Genomic DNA, 19,829 nt, shown 5'->3' with positions numbered 1-19,829 from the left:
GACAACAAATGACATCACCACAATGATAAGAAGGTCCTTGATGGCCTCTGCGTTACATCGGCTGCAGCGCTACTAGAACCTTCCAAAACTTTGCGCGAAGTGCATTTCTTCACTCCCTAATCCAATTATTTACACTTTCAAGAGTCCTGTAATTGTAATTTGTTGCACAAAATGTTGTCACCCTAAATTTTATTTAATTAATTAATTTAATTTATATTGTATGGTCATTAAATAATTGTTCATTGGATTTATTGTGGCACGGTGGACGACTGGTTAGAGCGTCACCCTCACAGTTCCGAGGACCCGGGTTCAATCCCCGGCCCCGCCTGTGTGGAGTTTGCATGTTCTCCCCGTGCCTGCGTGGGTTTTCTCCGGGCACTCCGGTTTCCTCCCACATCCCAAAAACATGCATAAATTGGAGACTCTAAATTGTCCGTAGGCGTGATTGTGAGTGCGAATGGTTGTTTGTTTGTATGTGCCCTGCGATTGGCTGGCAACCAGTTCAGGGTGTACCCCGCCTCCTGCCCGATGACAGCTGGGATAGGCTCCAGCACGCCCGCGACCCTAGTGAGGAGAAGCGGCTCAGAAAATGGATGGATGGATGGATGATTAAATAGTATTTAATTTCATTAGTGTCACATAAAAAAATTACATTTATTACTGTATAATTTATTCATTTATTTGCCATTATGTATATAAATGTAACGAAGGAGTGGCTTCGTAAGAAGCATTTCAAGGTCCTGGAGTGGCCTAGTCAGTCTCCAGATCTCAACCCCATGGAAAATCTTTGGAGGGAGTTGAAAAGTCTGTGTTGCCAAGCAACAGCCCCAAAACATCACTGCTCTAGAGGAGATCTGCATGGATGAATGGGCCAAAATACCAGCAACAGTGTGTGAAAACCTTGTGAAGACTTAGAGAAAACGTTTGACCTCTGTCATTGCCAACAAAGGGTATATAACAAACTTTTGTTATTGACCAAATACTTCTTTTCCACAATAATTTGCAAATAAATTCTTTATATATCAGACAAATGTGATTTTCTGGATTTGTTTTCTTTTCTCATTTTGTTTCTCATAGGTGAGGTATACTTATGATCAAAATTACAGACGTCGTTCTCATCTTTTGAAGTGGGATAACTTGCACAATTGGTGGTTGAGGAAATACTTTTTTGCCCCACTGTACAGTGGATATAGAAAGTTTACACACCCCTGTTCAAATACTTCAAGTTACCTTTTTGTGATAAAAAGAGACGAAGATAAGTCATTTCAAACATTTTTCTACCATTAATGTGACCTACAACCTGTACAAGTTTTCGAGAGGGAAAGTAAAATAACTGAGATAGCGTGTTTGCAAAAGTGCCTCTGAGAAAATTCTAATAAAGTTCAGGTGTTCTACTAGGCTTTTCCTGACATTTTATTTATTTTTGCTTTGTAGCAGAACCCTGAATGTTTTGTGCTAACACTGACTGCTATTTGGAACTATTCATAATTCCCCCCATCATGGTGGGAATTATTTTCAAAATGATTTATCTTGAGCTCATTTTTTTGGTATCACAAAATCATGGCATTTTAACAGGGGTGTGTAGACTTTTTATAGCCACTGTAGACAATTGGACACAGGAAGTATGCAACACTTTTCTTCTTCTTCTCAAGTGAATCATTTATGAAGCGTACAAGATGTTCAGGAATACTTGTGGACAAAGTGTCCACTCTGTTGGGATTAGTGTGTCAGTGTTCCAGCAAAACAATAATAAAGAGCCTCCTCCATATGTGGAGATTGAGGGTGGGATTGTCTTTACATAATCGTGTTTTCGAGGGTGTTACACAACTTTATTGCGTGTAGGCCCACGCACAGATCAACGACCGGCTGTTTTTGTCCGGACTCTATTGGGAAATGGGACCAGATGTACAGTGTAGAATAAGGAAAAGCAACTGTAAAATGGTGGCATTGTGCATTGTGTGATATTATTGTTGTGTTAGCAAGGATCTCACATGTTGATTTAATCTTTTTCTGGTGTGTGTGGTCTTTCTCTGTAGTTGTAACACAGCACAAGAATCTAATCTAATGTAAAAATAGAGGCACCAAAGCATCTGGAAAGAGTTACATTCGAAGCATTTCTGTTGGTTTGAAACACACATTTTGTTCATTATTTTTCTTTTATTTTTGTGTTTTCTATTTCTTCTTATTAATGGGGTTTGAGTATTAAACAAATATTTTTATTTAGTTTTATTCAGATTCATAAAAATCCTATATCCTATATTTTATATTTGTGGATCGTTTTATTTTTTAATGTTCAAAAAGCTAGATTTCTGAATTGTCAATATTTGTCTTTTTATTAATTATTCTAAGTATTACTATATATACATATTTTATATGGTTTACATTATGCATATGCAGACAATACAAATATATGGTATAATTTATATTCATTTATGTATTTCAGATTTTTATTTTCATTTGGATTTGATACCCTTTTTAATTTTATTATTGCATTTTATTTTTGTAATTTTATTTTTGTGGAATTTCTTATTCATGTTGCATTTGGATCTAATAAATATATTATTATCATTAGATTTTGTATTTCTGATATTTCTATCTTTCCCATTTTTACTCTTATGATTTTATATTTGTGCATTTATTTCCAAATGTTGCATTTTGTTTAGAACATTGTCTACAATATATACACAAAATGTTTAATTAGTTTATTTTTTTAATTTTATTACTTTTATGACTGATTTTGTTTGCATTTTTATTTTTGATGACTTTATCTGCATTAATAAATGTTCTTTTTAAATCATTTTTGGCTACGTTTTTGTACTGCATCCTTGATGAAGTTTTGATTGAATAACAAATGTCCCACGATCGACATCTACTTCCATGATGAAAATAAATAAATACAAAAATATCGCATCAGCGTCTCTCCGTCTTGTGACCGCTACCTTGGTGACCACGTGGGTGACGGAAGGGCCACAGGGTCATGACCTTACCGCTGAGGGGAAGGTGAAAAAAAGGGGCGGGTGGGAATAAAGGGAAAAAAAAAAATGAAAGGGGAACATGTCAATTGTTGATGATTTTATTTGTTTGGATTTTCTCCAACCTTTGTTGCATTTTTAAATGTCTTAGTGTTTTACTTAGTATTTTTATGTAAAGACATTTTTGCACTGTTAAAAATAAGCTCTTATTTTACTTAGTGCATTTTATTGCCGTGGTGACCACGCATGTGACGGGAGGGTGCAAAGGGTCACAACCTTCCCGCACTACAGGATGTCAACACGCCGAGTGGAATGTGGGCGGAGTCTACAAGTCACAGTGACCTCCGATCTGACCCTATCACACTGTCGCTTTTTGCTTTGACTTTCTTCTTCATTTAATTACACAATTCCATCTAATTGTCATGACATATTTATTTGCAGTTTCATACTTAGGGTGGAGTGTTGGGCCACAAATATGTGAACACACCCAGGTGAGCAAATGACACAAAACACACACATAAACACACTTCGTCTGTGGTGTTGCATCAGAATGATTGACTTCATATCGATGGCAAAGTCCTCCAAGTCAAAGTGTGCTTGCTTTAACATGACAATAACAACAGCAACTCAATTATCATCTGGAAATGTTACTTTTTTAAATTTAGCACTTCAATTGAAATGAAAGCACATTTCATTTAAAAAAAACAAAACTTTTTATTTGTATTTTTTTGGGCATTTAAAAAAATCTTGCATTGTTTTTGTTTTCTTCGGATTTTCCATATTTGTATTCATTTTATTTAGATTTTACAATCTTTCTAAATACATTTTTCCACATCACCATCATACCTGTTACTGTTATTTGTTGCATTAGTTCAGCAGGTTTTTTTCCCTAAAATTAGTTTCAATTAAATTCATTTTGTATACATTTTTTATACGTCATTAACTAGATGGTCACGTGATCCAATTAATTATATTAATACAAAATTAGAATGAATGACAAGGTTATTTATAATACAAATATATTTAAAATCATTTATTAATAAATTAATACATGGAAAATAAACTGCAAATTGTACACGTACATTTTACACATTTCAATTGATCAAAATACTCACTGTACTTAAAATAATTCTAAAGAAATAAAATAAAAGAAATGAGAATACTTTTCTAATTTAACACTGTACATTTTTCAATTTTGTATTTTAATTGCATTTATTTGTTCATATTTTGTAGTTCAATATTTGCATTTTCAATTATCTGTTTTTTTATTTATTTGTATTATTATTTTTTTAGTCAGCTTACACCTCTTCCCAACAAAGAAGAAAATGGAAACAAGAAACAATGAAAAAAGGGTGAAGGAGGATTAAGCATAAAAAACGAAAACAAAAACTGAAAAAAAGGGGAAAGGAACAAAAATCTTTTATTAAAAAAAAAAAACAATAGTGCAAAAATCACAAAAACAGAGATGTCAACCCTTATCATCACCTCTCAGGAACATTCTGGATATTTTTTCAGAAACATTTTGATTTTGTCAGGAACACTTGTGTCTCAGCCAAAACACACACACGCTACAATAATAACTCAGAACAACACTAATATGTTCTTTATTGTTTATTTCCTTTCTATGAACAGTTTCAAATGACAAAATATTGACAGCTTTTGAACATTTTTTACTTCAGTTTTGATTTATTCAATCTGGTGTCTTGGCACTAGATTGTTTAATATACATTAATGGAGTGACAGTTTTATTTACGGAATGACCCATTACAAGAAATATCAGGTTGTATGGTTCATTAGCAAAGCTAAATTAGGGGGATTGGTAAAATAAGATATAATGTAATTCTAAGAACATTTATTGTGCAGATATCAAAAGTCAAAATCAAAACTCAGCACCCACAATGCATAAGGCTATAAAATATGCATTCATATACATGGCGGTTGTGATTATGTGGGTTTAACGTGTGTGTATGTATATGAGTTTAAATACATATGTACGCGTTTACACGTGATCATGTGGGTGCTTATTAAGGTGAATACACGCACTTATGTATATGCCCCAGTAATGTAACTTCATTATGGATGTATTATTTGTATTGGAGCATGTGTAAATAAATGGACGATATATTATACAAATACCACTCAAAAACTGACAAAACTGCAATAAATAAAAAAACATAACATTGCTGGTATTATAAATATTTTATTCGCCATTTAATATTAGAGGCCCTCCTCTGGCCTGACATATGTGATACCTTATCAATTCATTTTCAGTTTTTGGACTGTCCCGTTTGTGGCTGTGCATTCTATTTTTTTTTGTAGACATACACACTTATTAATTTGCTGTTCATAGTTAGTTACTCTCCTCTGTAATGAAAGCAGTTCCAGTGAGACTTTGGTGAAAATTGTCGGACGGGCTTTAAGATATTTTTTTGTGATGATATCATCAACAAACATTACAGCAATTTGTTAGTCAAGTCCAAATCTCACGTCAGCCAATCAATATTTTCATTTTCGACTTCCCCGTATCAGTAAAGTAAAAAATAAAGGGAAAACAAAAACAAAAGGGAAGGAATAAACAAATTGAACTGTCGAACTAAAAGGCTGCAGCACTGCCCTCAGCTTAATTATCGCGAAGCTTTGGCTCCCTCAAGCGCCTTGAGGCAGCTATTACATCCTGACCCCCCCCCCCCGTCCCCCACAAGCCATCACAAATTGACAACAGTCAGAAAAATAAATATTTTTATTTCTTCATTTGTTTAACATTCTACTATAAATATTGCAATATTTCCATAAATTCTGCATGAATAATTTTACATTCTCTCAAAAATAAGTTTGCACAACATTTGTACTGTAATTTCAGCTGGCAGGTAGCAGCAAGTATTCCTGAGAACTACCTCAAGCTACAAAAAAAATAAAAAATATTACATTCACATTGAGTTTTCATTTTAAAAAATATATAGTTATCCAAATAATGGCGTCCCAGGAATGAAACTATGTGAAATTAAAACAACCAAGTCAATCTTTAGTCTCCTGACTATTGCAGAAGCGAGCGCTTCTGCACTTGGTGATGCAATGCTTCCAGTGACAATGCAATTGAATCTCTATGGGCACTCACTTTAAGTTATCCTGTGTCGAGGGGAATATGGTTAAATTAGTCGGTGGTGATGTCATGCACCACACCGCTACATTCATTGACAAGTGAATTTTGCGACTTTGTTGATGAAATGTGCAATGGACTTTATCATGGGTAATCGAGGAAAAAGCTACAGACCTTACACCACTGACTTTTCCAGTGTTTGAAATTCACTGGGCGGCACGTTGGAGGACTGGCTTAGAGCGTCACCCTCACAGTTCTGAGGACCCGGGTTCAATCCCCGTCCCCGCCTGTGTGGAGTTTGCATGTTCTCCCCGTGCCTGCGTGGGTTTTCTCCGGGCACTCCGGTTTCCTCCCACATCCCAAAAACATGCATTAATTGGAGACTCTAAATTGCCCGTAGGCATGACTGTGAGTGTGAATGGTTGTTTGTTTCTATGTGCCCTGCTGATTGGCTGTCAACCAGTTCAGGGTGTGCCCCGCTTCCTGCCCTGATGACAGCTGGGATAGGCTCCAGCACGCCCGCGACCCTAGTGAGGAGAAGCGGCTCAGAAAATGGATGGATGGATGAAATTCACTGGAACATCTTAGTGGCTTTTCTTCGTGGATTATATTAATTCCATGGAGTTGGAGCAATCCCGATCCCATTTCCCAGGCCCCCCGCCGTTGGAGTCCCCGCCGTCGAAGGTGGTCAGCGGCAGGTAGGTGAAGTTGGCACGCATGCGAGTCGCCAGCGAATATCCGCACAGCTGCACAACCAGAGCCAGTAGGCTGAGTAGCAGCAGAATGCTCAGGATGATGGTGAGTGTCAGCCATGTTGCTCTGTGGATGGAATAAGATAACATTTTAGGGCAAAACGTAATGAGAATAAAGTCGTACTTTTTCTCAGTAAAAAGTCCTTTATGTTTCAGGAAAAAGTGGAAACATTACAAGAAAATAGTAAATTTCTCCAAGATAAAACGTCGTAATACGAGTTGTGACTGTTATACTGTTATTATGTAAATGTTTTTAATAAAAAGCTGTACATTTTCAAGCAAAAATGTCAAAAGTAAAAGGAGTAAAAAAAAAGGAACAAACAATTTTAAAATTGAAAATGAACAAAAAGGAAAATGTGAGGAAAAAAGACAAATGAAAAGGAGAAAGGAATTAAAAACATTACAAAAGGGGAAAAATAAAAGGAGAAAATGAATGAAGAACAAAAAAACATTAAAAGGGGAAAGAATATGTAATGGGGGGAAAAAAGACTAACAAATTGGGACTTCGACAGGAATCAGAAAAAGAAATTTGAATAAGCCAAAGAAGGAACATATAAAAAGAAAAGGAAAAATGAGGAAATTTGTTTTTAAAAAATCAAGAAAATGGGGGAGAGGGCAAAAAGAAGAGAAAAAGAAAAGGAAAAAACAATTGAAAAACAAGAAAAATAATATAAAGAAAGTCAGTCAAGAATGAAAACATGAATAAAGGCCAAAACAAATTGAAAATAACAAAAAAGAAAAACACCAGACAATTAGTAAAGGGAAAATGAGATATAAAAGGAAACACAAAAATGAAAAACGATAAAAATGAATACAAAGAAAAATAAGCAAATGGGGATAAAGAAAAATAAACAAAGGGGAATAAAGTAAAAGGGGTGAAAATTAGATTATGGGAGGGATGAAAAAAGAAGAACAGGAAACAATTTAGAAAAAGGTGGAATGGTATGAAAATATATATATTTTTTTACCATGACAAGTCAAAATAAGTCGTATTGTTGCACAAAAAAATGTATAAATCAAATTTCAAAGTTGTAATACTATAAGAATAAAGTCACATTTTTACAATAAATAAGATATATTTCCATACTTACTCTGTCAGGTGATACGTTTTCTGCTCCTGCTCTTTGGCCTGTGAGCGTTCGTCTGTGACTGGAGAAGACAAAAGACTGTGGAGCAGTGATGATGACGAGCGAATACATAACTCTGACACATAAAGGACGAGCGTTATCTATAGACAATGCGCTGCTGAGCTAATGTTGGGTGTTGGTGGGGGTCGAAGAGCTTTTGTGTCATCAGTTTGAACATTAAATATCTTGTCTTTGTAGTTCATTTAATTGAATATAGGTTGAAAAGAATGTTCAATTCAGTATTCTGTTTGCATTTACGTTTTACACAACGCCCCAACTTCATTGGAATTAGGGTTTGTAAGTTTGTGTATTGGCCTACAGATCCTCCTTAGCTCCTCTCGCTATCACAATGAATACATGTTTAACTCCATCAGCAGCATTATGTTATAAGAATATCATGAAGTCCAATGCAAATATTTTTTTTTGCCAATAATTTGACTACACACAACTGAAACACCATCATTTTTTTGCAACGTTGGCAAACTTTACATTCTTGTTCAATCCATCACTTGTATTTTGTTTCAAGATAATAATAAGCCATATATTATAATCATAGAAATATGGGTCATAACAAACACCTTCTTCACAGGTTTTTCCAGTGAACCCCGGAGAGCAGCTGCAGCTTCCTGAGACGTGATGGCACGAGGCGCCGTTCATGCAGGGACACTTCTGACTGCAGCCATCACCATAGAAACCTGGCCGGCACTCTGAGATCAGAAACACAATATACAATTTTGTACATTAATCCTCTTTTTTGTGATGTCTATATCAAATTGTGTCAGCTCCTCCTCTTAGCTCTGCTCACTAGCACAATGAATAATACATGTTCAGGTCTGTCAATTGCATCATGTAATGTAAAACCGTAACCAGCTAAACCAAAACCACAAGAGTTGGCGCGTTCTTTCTTCAATGTTGTCAAATTTCTTGTACCTTCTTCACAGGTTTCCCCAGTGAAACCGGGAGAGCAACTGCAGCTTCCGTGGATGTGATGGCATGAGCCGCCGTTCATGCAAGAGCACGTCTGATTGCAGCCATCGCCATAGAAACCCGTCAGACATTCTGAGACCAGGAACACAACACAGTTTTACACATTAATCCTCTTTTTAGGGACTTCTATATAAAACTGTTTCAGCTCTACTTTAGCTCCGCTTGCTAGCACAATGAATACACTTTTAAGTCCACCAAAAGAGTTATGTGATGTGAATCCCAAAGCAGATAAGATGGAAAATATTTATAAAAATATTTTATATGGTTTGTGGTTTTATTCTCTCTTAATAGTATAGTAAGTCTTTGATTATGTATCCTGTATTATATTGTCTTGTAGATGTATTTGACTGCTTTTTTACATCACCAGGGGATTACAGATGAAAACTAGCCTTTTGGCTAATTCTGGCTTTTTTAACCTTGTGTACTTCATGTGTTTTATGAAATTGCATTGTCCCCTTTCAAATAAACTGATTAACATTTATAAACATTTATCTGGAGTTTGGTCCCTCTGAGGAAGGTGACCACTTCATACAGTGACATAGAATTAATTTTAGCTATGGAAATATTAGTTCTAACAAATTATACCTTCTTCACAAGTTTTTCCAGTAAACCCCGGAGAGCAGCTGCAGCTTCCAGAAACGTGATGGCACGGGCCGCCGTTTTTGCAGGAGCACTTCTGATTGCAGCCATCGCCATGGAAACCTGGCAGGCACTCTGAGATCAGAAACACAATGTCCAATATTAGACATTACTCCTGTTTTTGTGATGTCTATATGAAATTATGTCAGATCCTCCTCTTAGCTCTCACTAGCACAATGAATACATGTTCAAGTCTGTCAATTGCATCATGTAATGGAAAACCGTAACCAGTTAAACCAAAACCACAAGAGTTGGCTCTTTCTTTCTTCAATGTTGACAAAGTTCTTGTACCTTCTTCACAGGTTTTTCCAATGAACCCCAGAGTACATCTGCAGCCTCCATGAACGTGACGGCACGAGCCGCCGTTCATGCAGGAGCACACCTGATTGCAGCCATGGCAATAGAAACCCGGCACACACTCTGACATCAGAAACACAATTTGCAGTGATATACATTAATCCTCTTTTTAGGGAATGCTATATAAAATTGTCAACTGCATTATGTGATGCAAAACCCAAGCAGCTAAACTTAACAATATGACGACTGTTGGACTGGAGTTCGGTCTGTCTGTGGTTCTGAGGAAGATGACCACCTCACACATCATCGACATCGGTCAAAGGGAAGAAGACCACCTTCATCCGTCATCCATCTGTGGGGTGGGGTAAATGCGGAGATGAATGATAAGGCCAATCGGTGCCGTGAAGATTCTATGGCAGGAAGGCAATCCAGTGTCAGCTTGTGAAGTCGGATTTCCGATGACATGGGAGTTGTGTTGGTAGTGTGATGCACTGTGGCTCATGCATTGCTGTTCCTTTCCTGATGGACCCTTGCCATATTGGGCACTCCTGGGCCAGGGTCTCCTATGAGTTGTGGTCAAATGCCAAAGTCCTTCAGACAAGATTTCAAGGTGTCCTTGAAACGCCTCTTCTGGCCACTGTGGGAGTTTGCACCAGCCAGCAGTTCAACATACAGGACACACTTGGTAACTCAGATGACATCCTTGTGACATGCCCCTCCTAGCGGAGTTGAGCCTGACGAAACATGGTGAAGACACTGGGCATGCTGGTCTGCTCAAGTATCTGTGTCAAGGACTTGATCCTGTCATTTGCAGAGAAATTTGAGAAGGAAGCGGTTGAGTTTTTTTGGGTGCCTCTGGTATGCAGTCCAGGTCCCACATACATAGAGTAATCTTGTGGAGACGATGGCGCTGTAAAAACTCAGCTATGTAAAGAGACTGAGCCCTTCTTGTTCCCACAATGATGATCCCCGCCGACTAAAGACAGAGCTGGCCTGGGCACTTTTGGTATACAAGTAATCACCATCTTGGAACAAATAACAAATACCTTCTTCGCAGGTTTTTCCAATAAACCCCGGAGAGCACATGCAGCCTCCGTGGATGTGATGGCACGAGCCACCGTTCATGCAGGAGCACGTTTGATTGCAGCTGTCGCCGTAGAAACCAGGCAGGCACTCTGAGAGCGGAAACAAAATATAGTTTTACACATCAATCCTCTTTTAAGGGATGTCTACATAAGCTTGTGTCAGCTCCTCCTTAGCTCCTCTTGCTAGCACAATGAGTACACGTTTATGTCCAACAAATGCATCATGTGATAAAAAACAAGATGCAGCGAGACTAAAAAATATGATGACATTTATCTGGAAATTGGTTTGTTTGTGGCTCTGAGGAAGGTGACCACGTCACACTTAATGACATCTGTCTAATTTAGTTTCATCATGGAAATATGGGTCATAACAAATACCTTCTTCACAGGTTTTTCCAGTGTAACCCGGAGTGCAGCTACAGTTATTGTGGATGTGATGGCACAAGCCACCGTTCATGCAGGAGCACGTCTGATTGCATCCGTCGCCATAGTAACCAGGCAGACATTCTGAGACCAAGAACACAACATACAATTTTACACATGAATCATCTTTTAAGGGACATCTACATGCAGTAAGCTTGTGGCAGCTCCTTCTCTTAGCTCCTCTCGTTAACATGATGAACACACATCTATGTCAGTCCACTGCATCACGTAATTTAAAACCCAAACCAGTTAAACTAAAAATACCACAGTTGGCTCTTGCAATGTTAGCAAATGTTTTGTACCGTCACAGGTTTTTCCAATGAACCCAGGTGTGCTGGTGCAGCCTCCGTGGACGTGACGGTAAAAATTTCAAAGTCACGTTATAATACAATAAATCCAAAACGGTCAAACAAACCTGAACTGCTTCCACATCATCTCCTGGTCACAAATGTCAACTACCACAATGAAACCTGTCATCTCACCTTATAAACAGACAATTAAGGTAAGACACAAAAAGCCAATACGGTGGTATCACTGCGAAGTAATACAAAAGCATAAACTCTTTACCTTTGAAAAGCTTGTCAATTTTAGTATACTGAAACTGGTTTTTAAATGTCTGAATAATTCTGTGCTATCATTGTTTTCAGCGCTGCTCACCAGATGTCAAACTTCTGACACACCAACCACTCAAGTCTCTGTCAGGGGGCACTGTATCCTCCTAATGTTTAAGACCTAATTTGAACAGTCCAGTTTGTCCTTTAAAGGGGTCAGTCTCCGGAATTTGCTGGGGCGCAAATTCCGGAGACTTTTGTCAGGGACCTAAAAAAATTTTTTCTTAAGTCTGGGCAGCGCTCCTCACATGAACCTATATTTGCTTAACATTGGAAGTACTTGGTACAACAATGATTATAAATATGGATTAATTAACTTCTCTGTATGTATAATACTGCATTTTATCTACTTTGTAATATATGTTTTTGTCCTCGTGTGGACAGGTGTTGAGAATTAGCACTCGTGCTAAAACACTTGAAGCGGAGCATCTAGTTTGTCCAAAGTTCTTGTGATGTCCCTTATCAACAACACTAAACATGAATCCTCTTTTGAGCGATGTCTACATTAGCTTGTGTCAGCTCCCTTTCTTAGCTTCTCTCGCTCGCACGATTAGTAATTAATACGTTTAAGTCTCTCAACCGAATCTTGATGAAAAAAACAAACCAGCTAAACTACAAACACAACTCTTGGCTTTCTGCAATGATGGCAAATGGCTTGTACCTTCACAGGATTTTCCAGTGAACCCCAGACTGCAGCTGCAGCCTCCGTGGACGTGATGGCATGAGTCGCTGTTCATGCAGGAGCACGTCTGATGGCAACCTTCGCCATAGAAACCCGGCAGGCACTCTGAGACCGGGAACACAATATATAGTTTGTTATATATAAGCTTGTGTCTTGGTATGAAGCAAGAGGTGAGCTCCTCTTATTAGAACAAGGAATACATGTTTAAGTTCATTTGGTGCACTTTTGCGCATTAGCTACAGGTTTTGTGCACTATGGAGTCCGAGTTTGTTTATGAATACCTTGACTACAGTTCTTGTCTCTCCATCCGGCATCACAGAAACAACCACCTGCAACATAACAGACAAATGAAACACCTAAGGTAGAAAATTGACTTACAGCTGGCTGGTGTTGGTTTGGGGGAGTGGACACTAACTGGCGGCACAGACTCCGTGGGCGCCGCAGTCCGACGGATGGCAACGCTGCGGATGGACGCACAGGATGGTGGAGACTGCCCGAGCGCAGTGCCACCTTTTGTCTGCTTTGCTGTGGTGAGATTTAGAGGGCATGAAAATAGAGGCGACAGAGGTACTTATTATTTATGAGGCGCAAGCTACCATTCGTCAGAAGGGTAGTTGGCCAAGGAGCCACTGGACACAAAGGTGGAAGACCCACCACCGTCCAGATTGATGGCGTTGATGACTCCATTTTTCTTCAGGAAGATGGCCATCTCAAAAAGGTTCATTCTGTTAAGATATGCAAAATCTTGAGCGAAGCGTTCAGCAGAGGTAGGGGACTCGAATTACATGACTTGACTTGAGATAAACCTAAGCAAGATTCGACTTAACTTTAATTTTGTATTCATGAGACTTTACTCGATTTGAACTACAACCCCAATTAAAATTAAGTTAGGACGTTGTGTTAAACATACATAAAAAAAGAATACAATGATTTGCAAATCATGTTCAACCTATATTTAATTGTATACACTACAAAGACAATATATTTAATGTTCAAACGGATAAACTTTATTGTTTTTAGCAAATAATCATTAACTTAGAATTTTATGGCTGCAACACGTTCCAAAAAAGCTGGGACAGGGTCATGTTTACCACTGTGTTACATCACCTTTTCTTTTAACAACATTCAATAAATGTTTGGGAACTGACGACACTAATTGTTGAAGCTTTGTAGGTGGAGTTCTTTACCATTGAATTGATGTACAGCTTTAGCTGTTCAAAAGTCCGGGGTCTCTGTTGTCGTATTTTATGCATCATAATGCGCCACACATTTTCAAATGGGAGACAGGTCTGGACTGCAGGCAGGCCAGTCTAGTACCCGCACTCTTTTACTACGAAGCCACGCTGATGTAACACGTGCAGAATGTGGTTTGGCATTGTCTTGCTGAAATAAGCAGGGGCGTCCATGAAAAAGACGTTGCTTGGATGGCAGCATATGTTTCTCCAAAACCTGTATGTACCTTTCAGCCTTAATGGTGACTTCACAGATGTGTAAGTTACCCATGCCATTAGCACAAACACAGCCCCATACCATCACAGATGCTGGCTTTTGAACTTTGCGTCCATAGCAGTCCGGATGATTCTTTTCCTCTGGCCCGGAGGACACAACGTCCACAATTTCCAAAAACAATTTGAAATGTGGAATCGTCGGACCACACAACACTTTTCCACTTTGCATCAGTTCATCTTAGATGAGCTCGGGCCCAGAGAAGCCGGCGGCGTTTCTGGGCGTTGTTGATGAATAACTTTTGCTTTGCATAGTAAAGTTTCAAGTTGCACTTAAGGATGTAACGCTGAACTGTATTTACTGACATTGGTTTTCTGAAGTGTTCCTGAGCCCATGTGGTAATATCCTTTACACATTGATGTCGTTTTTTTATGCAGTGCCGCCTGAGGGATCGAAGGTCACGGGCATTCAATGTTGGTTTACGGCCTTTCCGCTTACATGCAGTGATTTCTCCAGATTCTCTGAACCTTTTGATGATATTATGGACCGTAGATGATGCAATCCCTAAATTCCTTGCAATTGTACGTTGAGGAACATTGTCCTCAGTTCGACTATTTTCTCACACACTTGTTCACAAAGAGGTGAATCTCTCCCCATCTTTGCTTGTGAATTACTGAGCAATTCGGGGAAGCTCCTTTTATACCCAATCATGGCACCCACCTGTTCCCAATTAGCCTGTTCACCTGTGGGATGTTCCAAACAGGTGTTTGATGAGCATTCCTCAACTTTCTCAGTCTTTTTTGCCACCTGTCCCAGCTTTTTTGGAACGTGTTGCAGCCATAAAACTTTGTAAAAACAGAGTAATATCACATCAGACACAAAAAAAATACAATAAAAATTAGCGTCATTATTATTTAATGGCATATTTTTCACTTAAATCTTGAGCCCTTAGCATTTTACTTGAGTGATTGTAGAGTTTTTATAGATCAAGTAAAAATCCCTTTTGGCTCTTCTTACCCCCTTTCTCCCGTCTGTCCGTCCACCTGGAGCAAGATCACCCTCCCGTTGGCATCGTGACCCAACGCCGTCCTGGCCGACATGACCTCAGCAAAATGGTGGAATGACCCTGCGAAAGCACACAGCACACCTCAGGTTACGACATACTGTGTGTAACCACAAGGAAGGGCCAGAGGACCCAAGAGAACATTCATACCGGTCTCCTGCATCTTGTCGCACTCCGCTGTCATACTGGACTTGATGTACACCTCGCCATTTCTTAGCAGCCACACCACTCCGCTGACCAACTGAACAAAGGGGTTGGACTGGTCCAAAACTTCCTCCTGAGACAGATACCTGTGAAAACAGAATGCTCACTTTACTAAAAATAAGCGTTTCCGAAAGGAAAAGAAAGAAAGAAAGAAAGACTAACAGCTTCATAAAAATCATGCAAGTTGCACAATTTACGTATTGCTCTTCAAACTCTGTGCCTACAAGTGCATAAATTATCCTAATTTAAATTTTAACTGGCTTGTGGTGTTTCAATGCAAACGATTCTTACCCGAATACCAAGGTCCCATCTCTCCTGATGCCAAACTGGGCATTCTGAATGCCACCACTGTCCTGCACCATTCTGCCGTCGCTCACCACGTTGCCCAGACACTGGCCAGTATGGGTGTTGAAGAAGCCAGCATTCTGGGCATACAGACAGCCGGCAGCCTGGGATGTCTCCTCCACTGTGGCCAAGCGGTAACTACTGCAGCCTCCTGGGCGGCTGGGCTCCAGCACTGACAGGGTCCTCAGCGGGTCGTGGACCACCGTGAAGTGACCTGAAGCCAATCAGGGGGAATTAACGCCAGACAAGACAACAAACCGAAACGTGTCTTCTCGCCATATTTTGGCATCTATAGGCAATTATAAACCCCCTTCAGGAAGGGCGTCAATTATTTGCAGATTTTGCTATTCTCTGCAGGGCTCGGTCCCTACCCCCCTTGAATAGCGTTAGGAATAGATTTAGGGCTGCAATGAGCGAGTACTCAGGTATTTCAAGTACTTTGAGTAAAGAAAAAAAAAATTGTAAAGATTTTTTTCAGCCTCTGGGAAATGTTTATTTTATTGTGAAGCTCAAGGGACGCACAGGCGTTAATGTGGCACAACGCGCTTACGTCAGTTTGTAAGAGGCGGAAGTGGACCTATTTGGTTGCTGGAGCGGGAAGATGGCGACGACGAATAGAGAAGAAAAAAACGCAAGAAAAAAAAGACAGAAAATGTCACTTTATGTAGCTTTAATCTGAGCCCACATCGTTAAAGCTTATCGGCATCCTAGTAAGGACTGGTTAAGTGTGGCTAAAGGTTTAGCCACATCAACACACGTGATGTTGTGGCTAACTACACACAAGTGTTGCTCAGGGATTTTTAGACTGTTTAGCCACATTGGCTTAGAGGTTTCATGACCCACTGCCAACCCTGTGAGCGAATACTTACCTGTCACGACACGTCCGGGCAACTTGTATATCGCCAGCCTCACCTCGGCCACCGGCAGACTGCTTTGATTGCTAGCGGGAAAGCTCTCGTGCGTGTGATTGCCGTGCACGTGGGGTTGACAGTCCCGGACGTGGCGGTGCGAGTGGCGAGGGCCGTGGCCATCCGTGTAGGGCAGCAGGACGTCCATGTAGGGCAGTGGGACGTCGTCCATCGCCGACACTCTTGACGGGGAACGTCAAGTATTTGACAGAAATGAGGAAAGAAAGGTTTTGAGTTCTTCCATCCATTAATCAGTTTATTTGAAAGGGGACAATGCAATTTCATAAAACACATGAAATACACATGGTTAAAAAAGCCAGAATTAGCCAGAAGGCTAGTTTTCATCTGTAGTTCCATACAATATGTTTTTCATACATTTCCATTATTTTTCTAAATATTAAATATATTCATTTTTTCAAAGATGTGTAAAAGTATAAGTACACAGGTATTAGGAGTATAGAACATTGAATAATAAATATCCTGTGAATATGGTACATTAGAGCCTTATATTAATTGCGTACAGATCATGATATAAATATGGTGCATTACACTAGGCTAGTATTCATAAAATATGATGTATATATGCTACATTGGAGGTATGGTCATTAAATATGTTGTAAATATCGTACATTTGAGGTGTCTAGTCATTAAATATGATGCAAATATGGTACATTAGATTTGGATGTAGAGAACATTAAATATGGTACATAAAATATAATGTAAACATGGTACAATAGCGTTATCGTCATTAATCATGGTGTAAATATGCATCATTTGATTTAAATATGTAAATATGCCTAACTAATTTTCATTGTTCCTGTGAGACTGACATTAAAGCGCTATTCTATTCTAACCTTGGTTTACGCAGGACTCGGTTTGCGAACAATTCAGTTTTTGAACAATTGTTAAATATTGTTAAATAAATATTACCTCTGGTTACATATTATTTTCAGTCTATGAAGAGACTCACAACTCACGCTATTTGTAGCTGTAAGAACACGCCCAGCAGAAATATGATTGGCTGCTGCACCCCGTCAGGAAAGAAAGGTATATATGAATTCAGAATCAGAATCATCTTTATTTGCCGCCGCTCTAGTACGACAACAGACAGTCAATTGACAGAGAACACTTTTGAGACATAAAGACATTGACAAAAAAACTAATTGGCATTTATACTGCCCCCAAGTGGCCAAGGCGCGCACACAGGAATAAGCAGCACAATGTGCATTGAATTGAGAAAGTGTGACAAAAACTCTTAAATTCTTTTTAATTCTATTTTTGTCATTACTGTGTGGTTTTATAACATCTAATATTATAGCATGCTACTTTTCTCATAAAAAACACATTGCAATGTTTGGTGTTGTTGCTCTTTTATGTGCAACAGATTAATTTTATCTTGTTTTATTTCCACACACAATTAGTGGTGAGAGATGTTTGACTATATCGTTTTCAACCACGTGATCAGTATTTGTTTGTCTGCCATGTTGGCAGTTGAGATATAAGCACCAAAACAAAACAGTGCCTGTGCGTGACGTCACTGTTATTTACTTTTTTACTTTGTCATCACGGGATCCAAACTTTCTCTATACTCTTGTCAACTTTTAGCACAACTAGGGAGATTGGGAAATTTATAACATAGCTTATATTAACTGATTAGGGTACCAGTACAGCAAAAAAACAAAACAAAAAACACACACAAATAAACACGAATCGGTCTACTATTTCCGTTTCAAACAGAGTTTATCATCCCGATCTGGACCTCCAACATGGCGGAAAACAAAGACCAATCATGTGACCGAAAAAAAACCTCTCGAGCCATTGAATACTAAACACTAAATATGATGTACATATGTTCCATTAGCGGTACAAGTACTAAATATTAAGTAAATATGGTAAATTTGGGCTGCATTCATTAAACATGATGTAAATCTTGTACATTAGAGGTGATTAGTTAGTAAATATTATATATGGTATATTCGAGGTATAAAGTACAGTCAGTAAATATGACTGTAAATATGCTACATTAGAGGCGTATAACACTAAATATGATATAATTGGGCTACATTAAGGATACATACATTAAATAAAATATACATATGGTAAAAAAATTATGTAAGCATGGTAAAAGTATTGAATATATCCAAAATACAAAAGATTATCTACGATGGAGCCAAAAATGTCGACCACGTTAAATTGTGAAATTTGGAAGTAGGTGACCTACCGTCGAGAAAAAAAACATGGAAAAAAAGACTACTAGAGGACAGAATATCTAAACGTTGAATATAATTGTTGGTATTTTGGGCATAGACAAAAAATAAATAAATAAATAAAAATAAATGAAAAAAAAAAAAAGTTTTTCCAGCATGGGCAGCTAACTAACTAGCATCCCAGTCAAACCATTAGCTTGGCGGACTCACCCGGCAGCGGGAGTCCGGCTCGTCCACAGCCGACCACAGAGACACAAAATCAGCCACGAGAGCCTCACGTCTATCCGTGTGGTTGCCATGAAAGGAGCTCCTCTCCTCGACTATAATGTCAGGCCACTTTTCGCCCTCTTGTCACGCTGCATCGCTACTTTCTTTTTTGTCTCACACAAACGCAAACAAACAAAGTAAACTCCCCAAAGTTTCCGGTCATGCTTTACAAAATAAAAGTCACATTGTTACAAAATAAACGCGCAGGTCCTGACTGTATCGTAATGCAAAAATTATAATCATAAAAATAATGCTATAACTAGTTGTAAGAATTCAGAGACATGGTACAATATGATATAAAAGTGACACATTAGAAGTGTTTACGTTAAATATGATGTAATGGTACATTCGAGGTATACAGAACATTAAATATGATATAAATATAATACATTAGAAGTGTATAGACTTTAAATATTATGTAAATGTGTTACACTTGTGGTATGTATGCATTAAATATGATGCCACGTTAGAGGTATATGTTACCTATGACATAAACATGGTACATTAGAGGTGCATACATTAAGTATGACATACACATGGTACATTACAGGAGTATAGCTATTATGTAAATATGGTATACATTGTTATTTTTCTTTCAACTTGTTCCATTATGGGTTTCCGAGGCACGTTATCCTTTTCCAATACGATGCAAAAAATATAATCCATTTTACAGCCTTAAATTCCTAATATAATGTACTGTAATTTCATATAAAATAA

At 38.5% G+C, this 19,829-nt stretch overlaps 1 protein-coding gene across 3 annotated transcripts; it reads right to left on the bottom strand.

Moving 5' to 3' along the window:
• Nucleotides 1–5,714: 5,714 nt before the first annotated feature.
• Nucleotides 5,715–19,230, bottom strand: nagpa (N-acetylglucosamine-1-phosphodiester alpha-N-acetylglucosaminidase). 3 transcript variants are annotated; one of them, XM_061674751.1, is made up of 16 exons: nucleotides 19,056–19,230; nucleotides 16,600–16,820; nucleotides 15,677–15,944; nucleotides 15,332–15,471; nucleotides 15,136–15,244; nucleotides 13,269–13,397; nucleotides 13,088–13,197; nucleotides 12,954–13,001; nucleotides 12,652–12,777; nucleotides 11,335–11,463; nucleotides 10,918–11,046; nucleotides 9,521–9,649; nucleotides 8,879–9,007; nucleotides 8,527–8,655; nucleotides 7,913–7,970; nucleotides 5,715–6,888 (listed from the first exon to the last, which is right to left on the bottom strand). In XM_061674751.1, the coding sequence occupies exons 1-16, from the start codon at nucleotides 19,142–19,144 to the stop codon at nucleotides 6,675–6,677; spliced, it is 2,157 nt and encodes a 718-aa protein (XP_061530735.1). In that variant the 5' UTR covers nucleotides 19,145–19,230; the 3' UTR covers nucleotides 5,715–6,674. The 3 variants fall into 3 exon arrangements, with proteins under 3 accessions (XP_061530735.1, XP_061530736.1, XP_061530737.1); XM_061674752.1 differs by having other exon boundaries at nucleotides 16,600–17,662; nucleotides 19,056–19,110; XM_061674753.1 differs by having other exon boundaries at nucleotides 6,797–6,888; nucleotides 7,913–7,987.
• Between the last annotated feature and the right edge of the window lie 599 nt (nucleotides 19,231–19,829).

Source organism: Phycodurus eques, chromosome 4 (assembly GCF_024500275.1).
Source record: "Phycodurus eques isolate BA_2022a chromosome 4, UOR_Pequ_1.1, whole genome shotgun sequence".
Classification (NCBI taxonomy): Eukaryota; Metazoa; Chordata; class Actinopteri; order Syngnathiformes; family Syngnathidae; genus Phycodurus; species Phycodurus eques.
Note: the sequence above shows the minus strand (reverse complement) of the source record. Positions and strands in the feature narration are given on the sequence as shown.

Excerpts from the sequence above, each read along its gene's own strand:
- nagpa (XM_061674751.1), bottom strand. The coding sequence starts at position 19,144 with ATGGCAACCACACGGATAGACGTGAGGCTCTCGTGGCTGATTTTGTGT. Across the intron at positions 12,778-12,953 it reads AGACAAGAACTGTAGTCAAG|AGTGCCTGCCGGGTTTCTAT; the intron begins GTATTCATAAAC and ends TCCCGGTCTCAG. Across the intron at positions 7,971-8,526 it reads TGGAAAAACCTGTGAAGAAG|TCACAGACGAACGCTCACAG; the intron begins GTGTTTGTTATG and ends TGTCTTCTCCAG.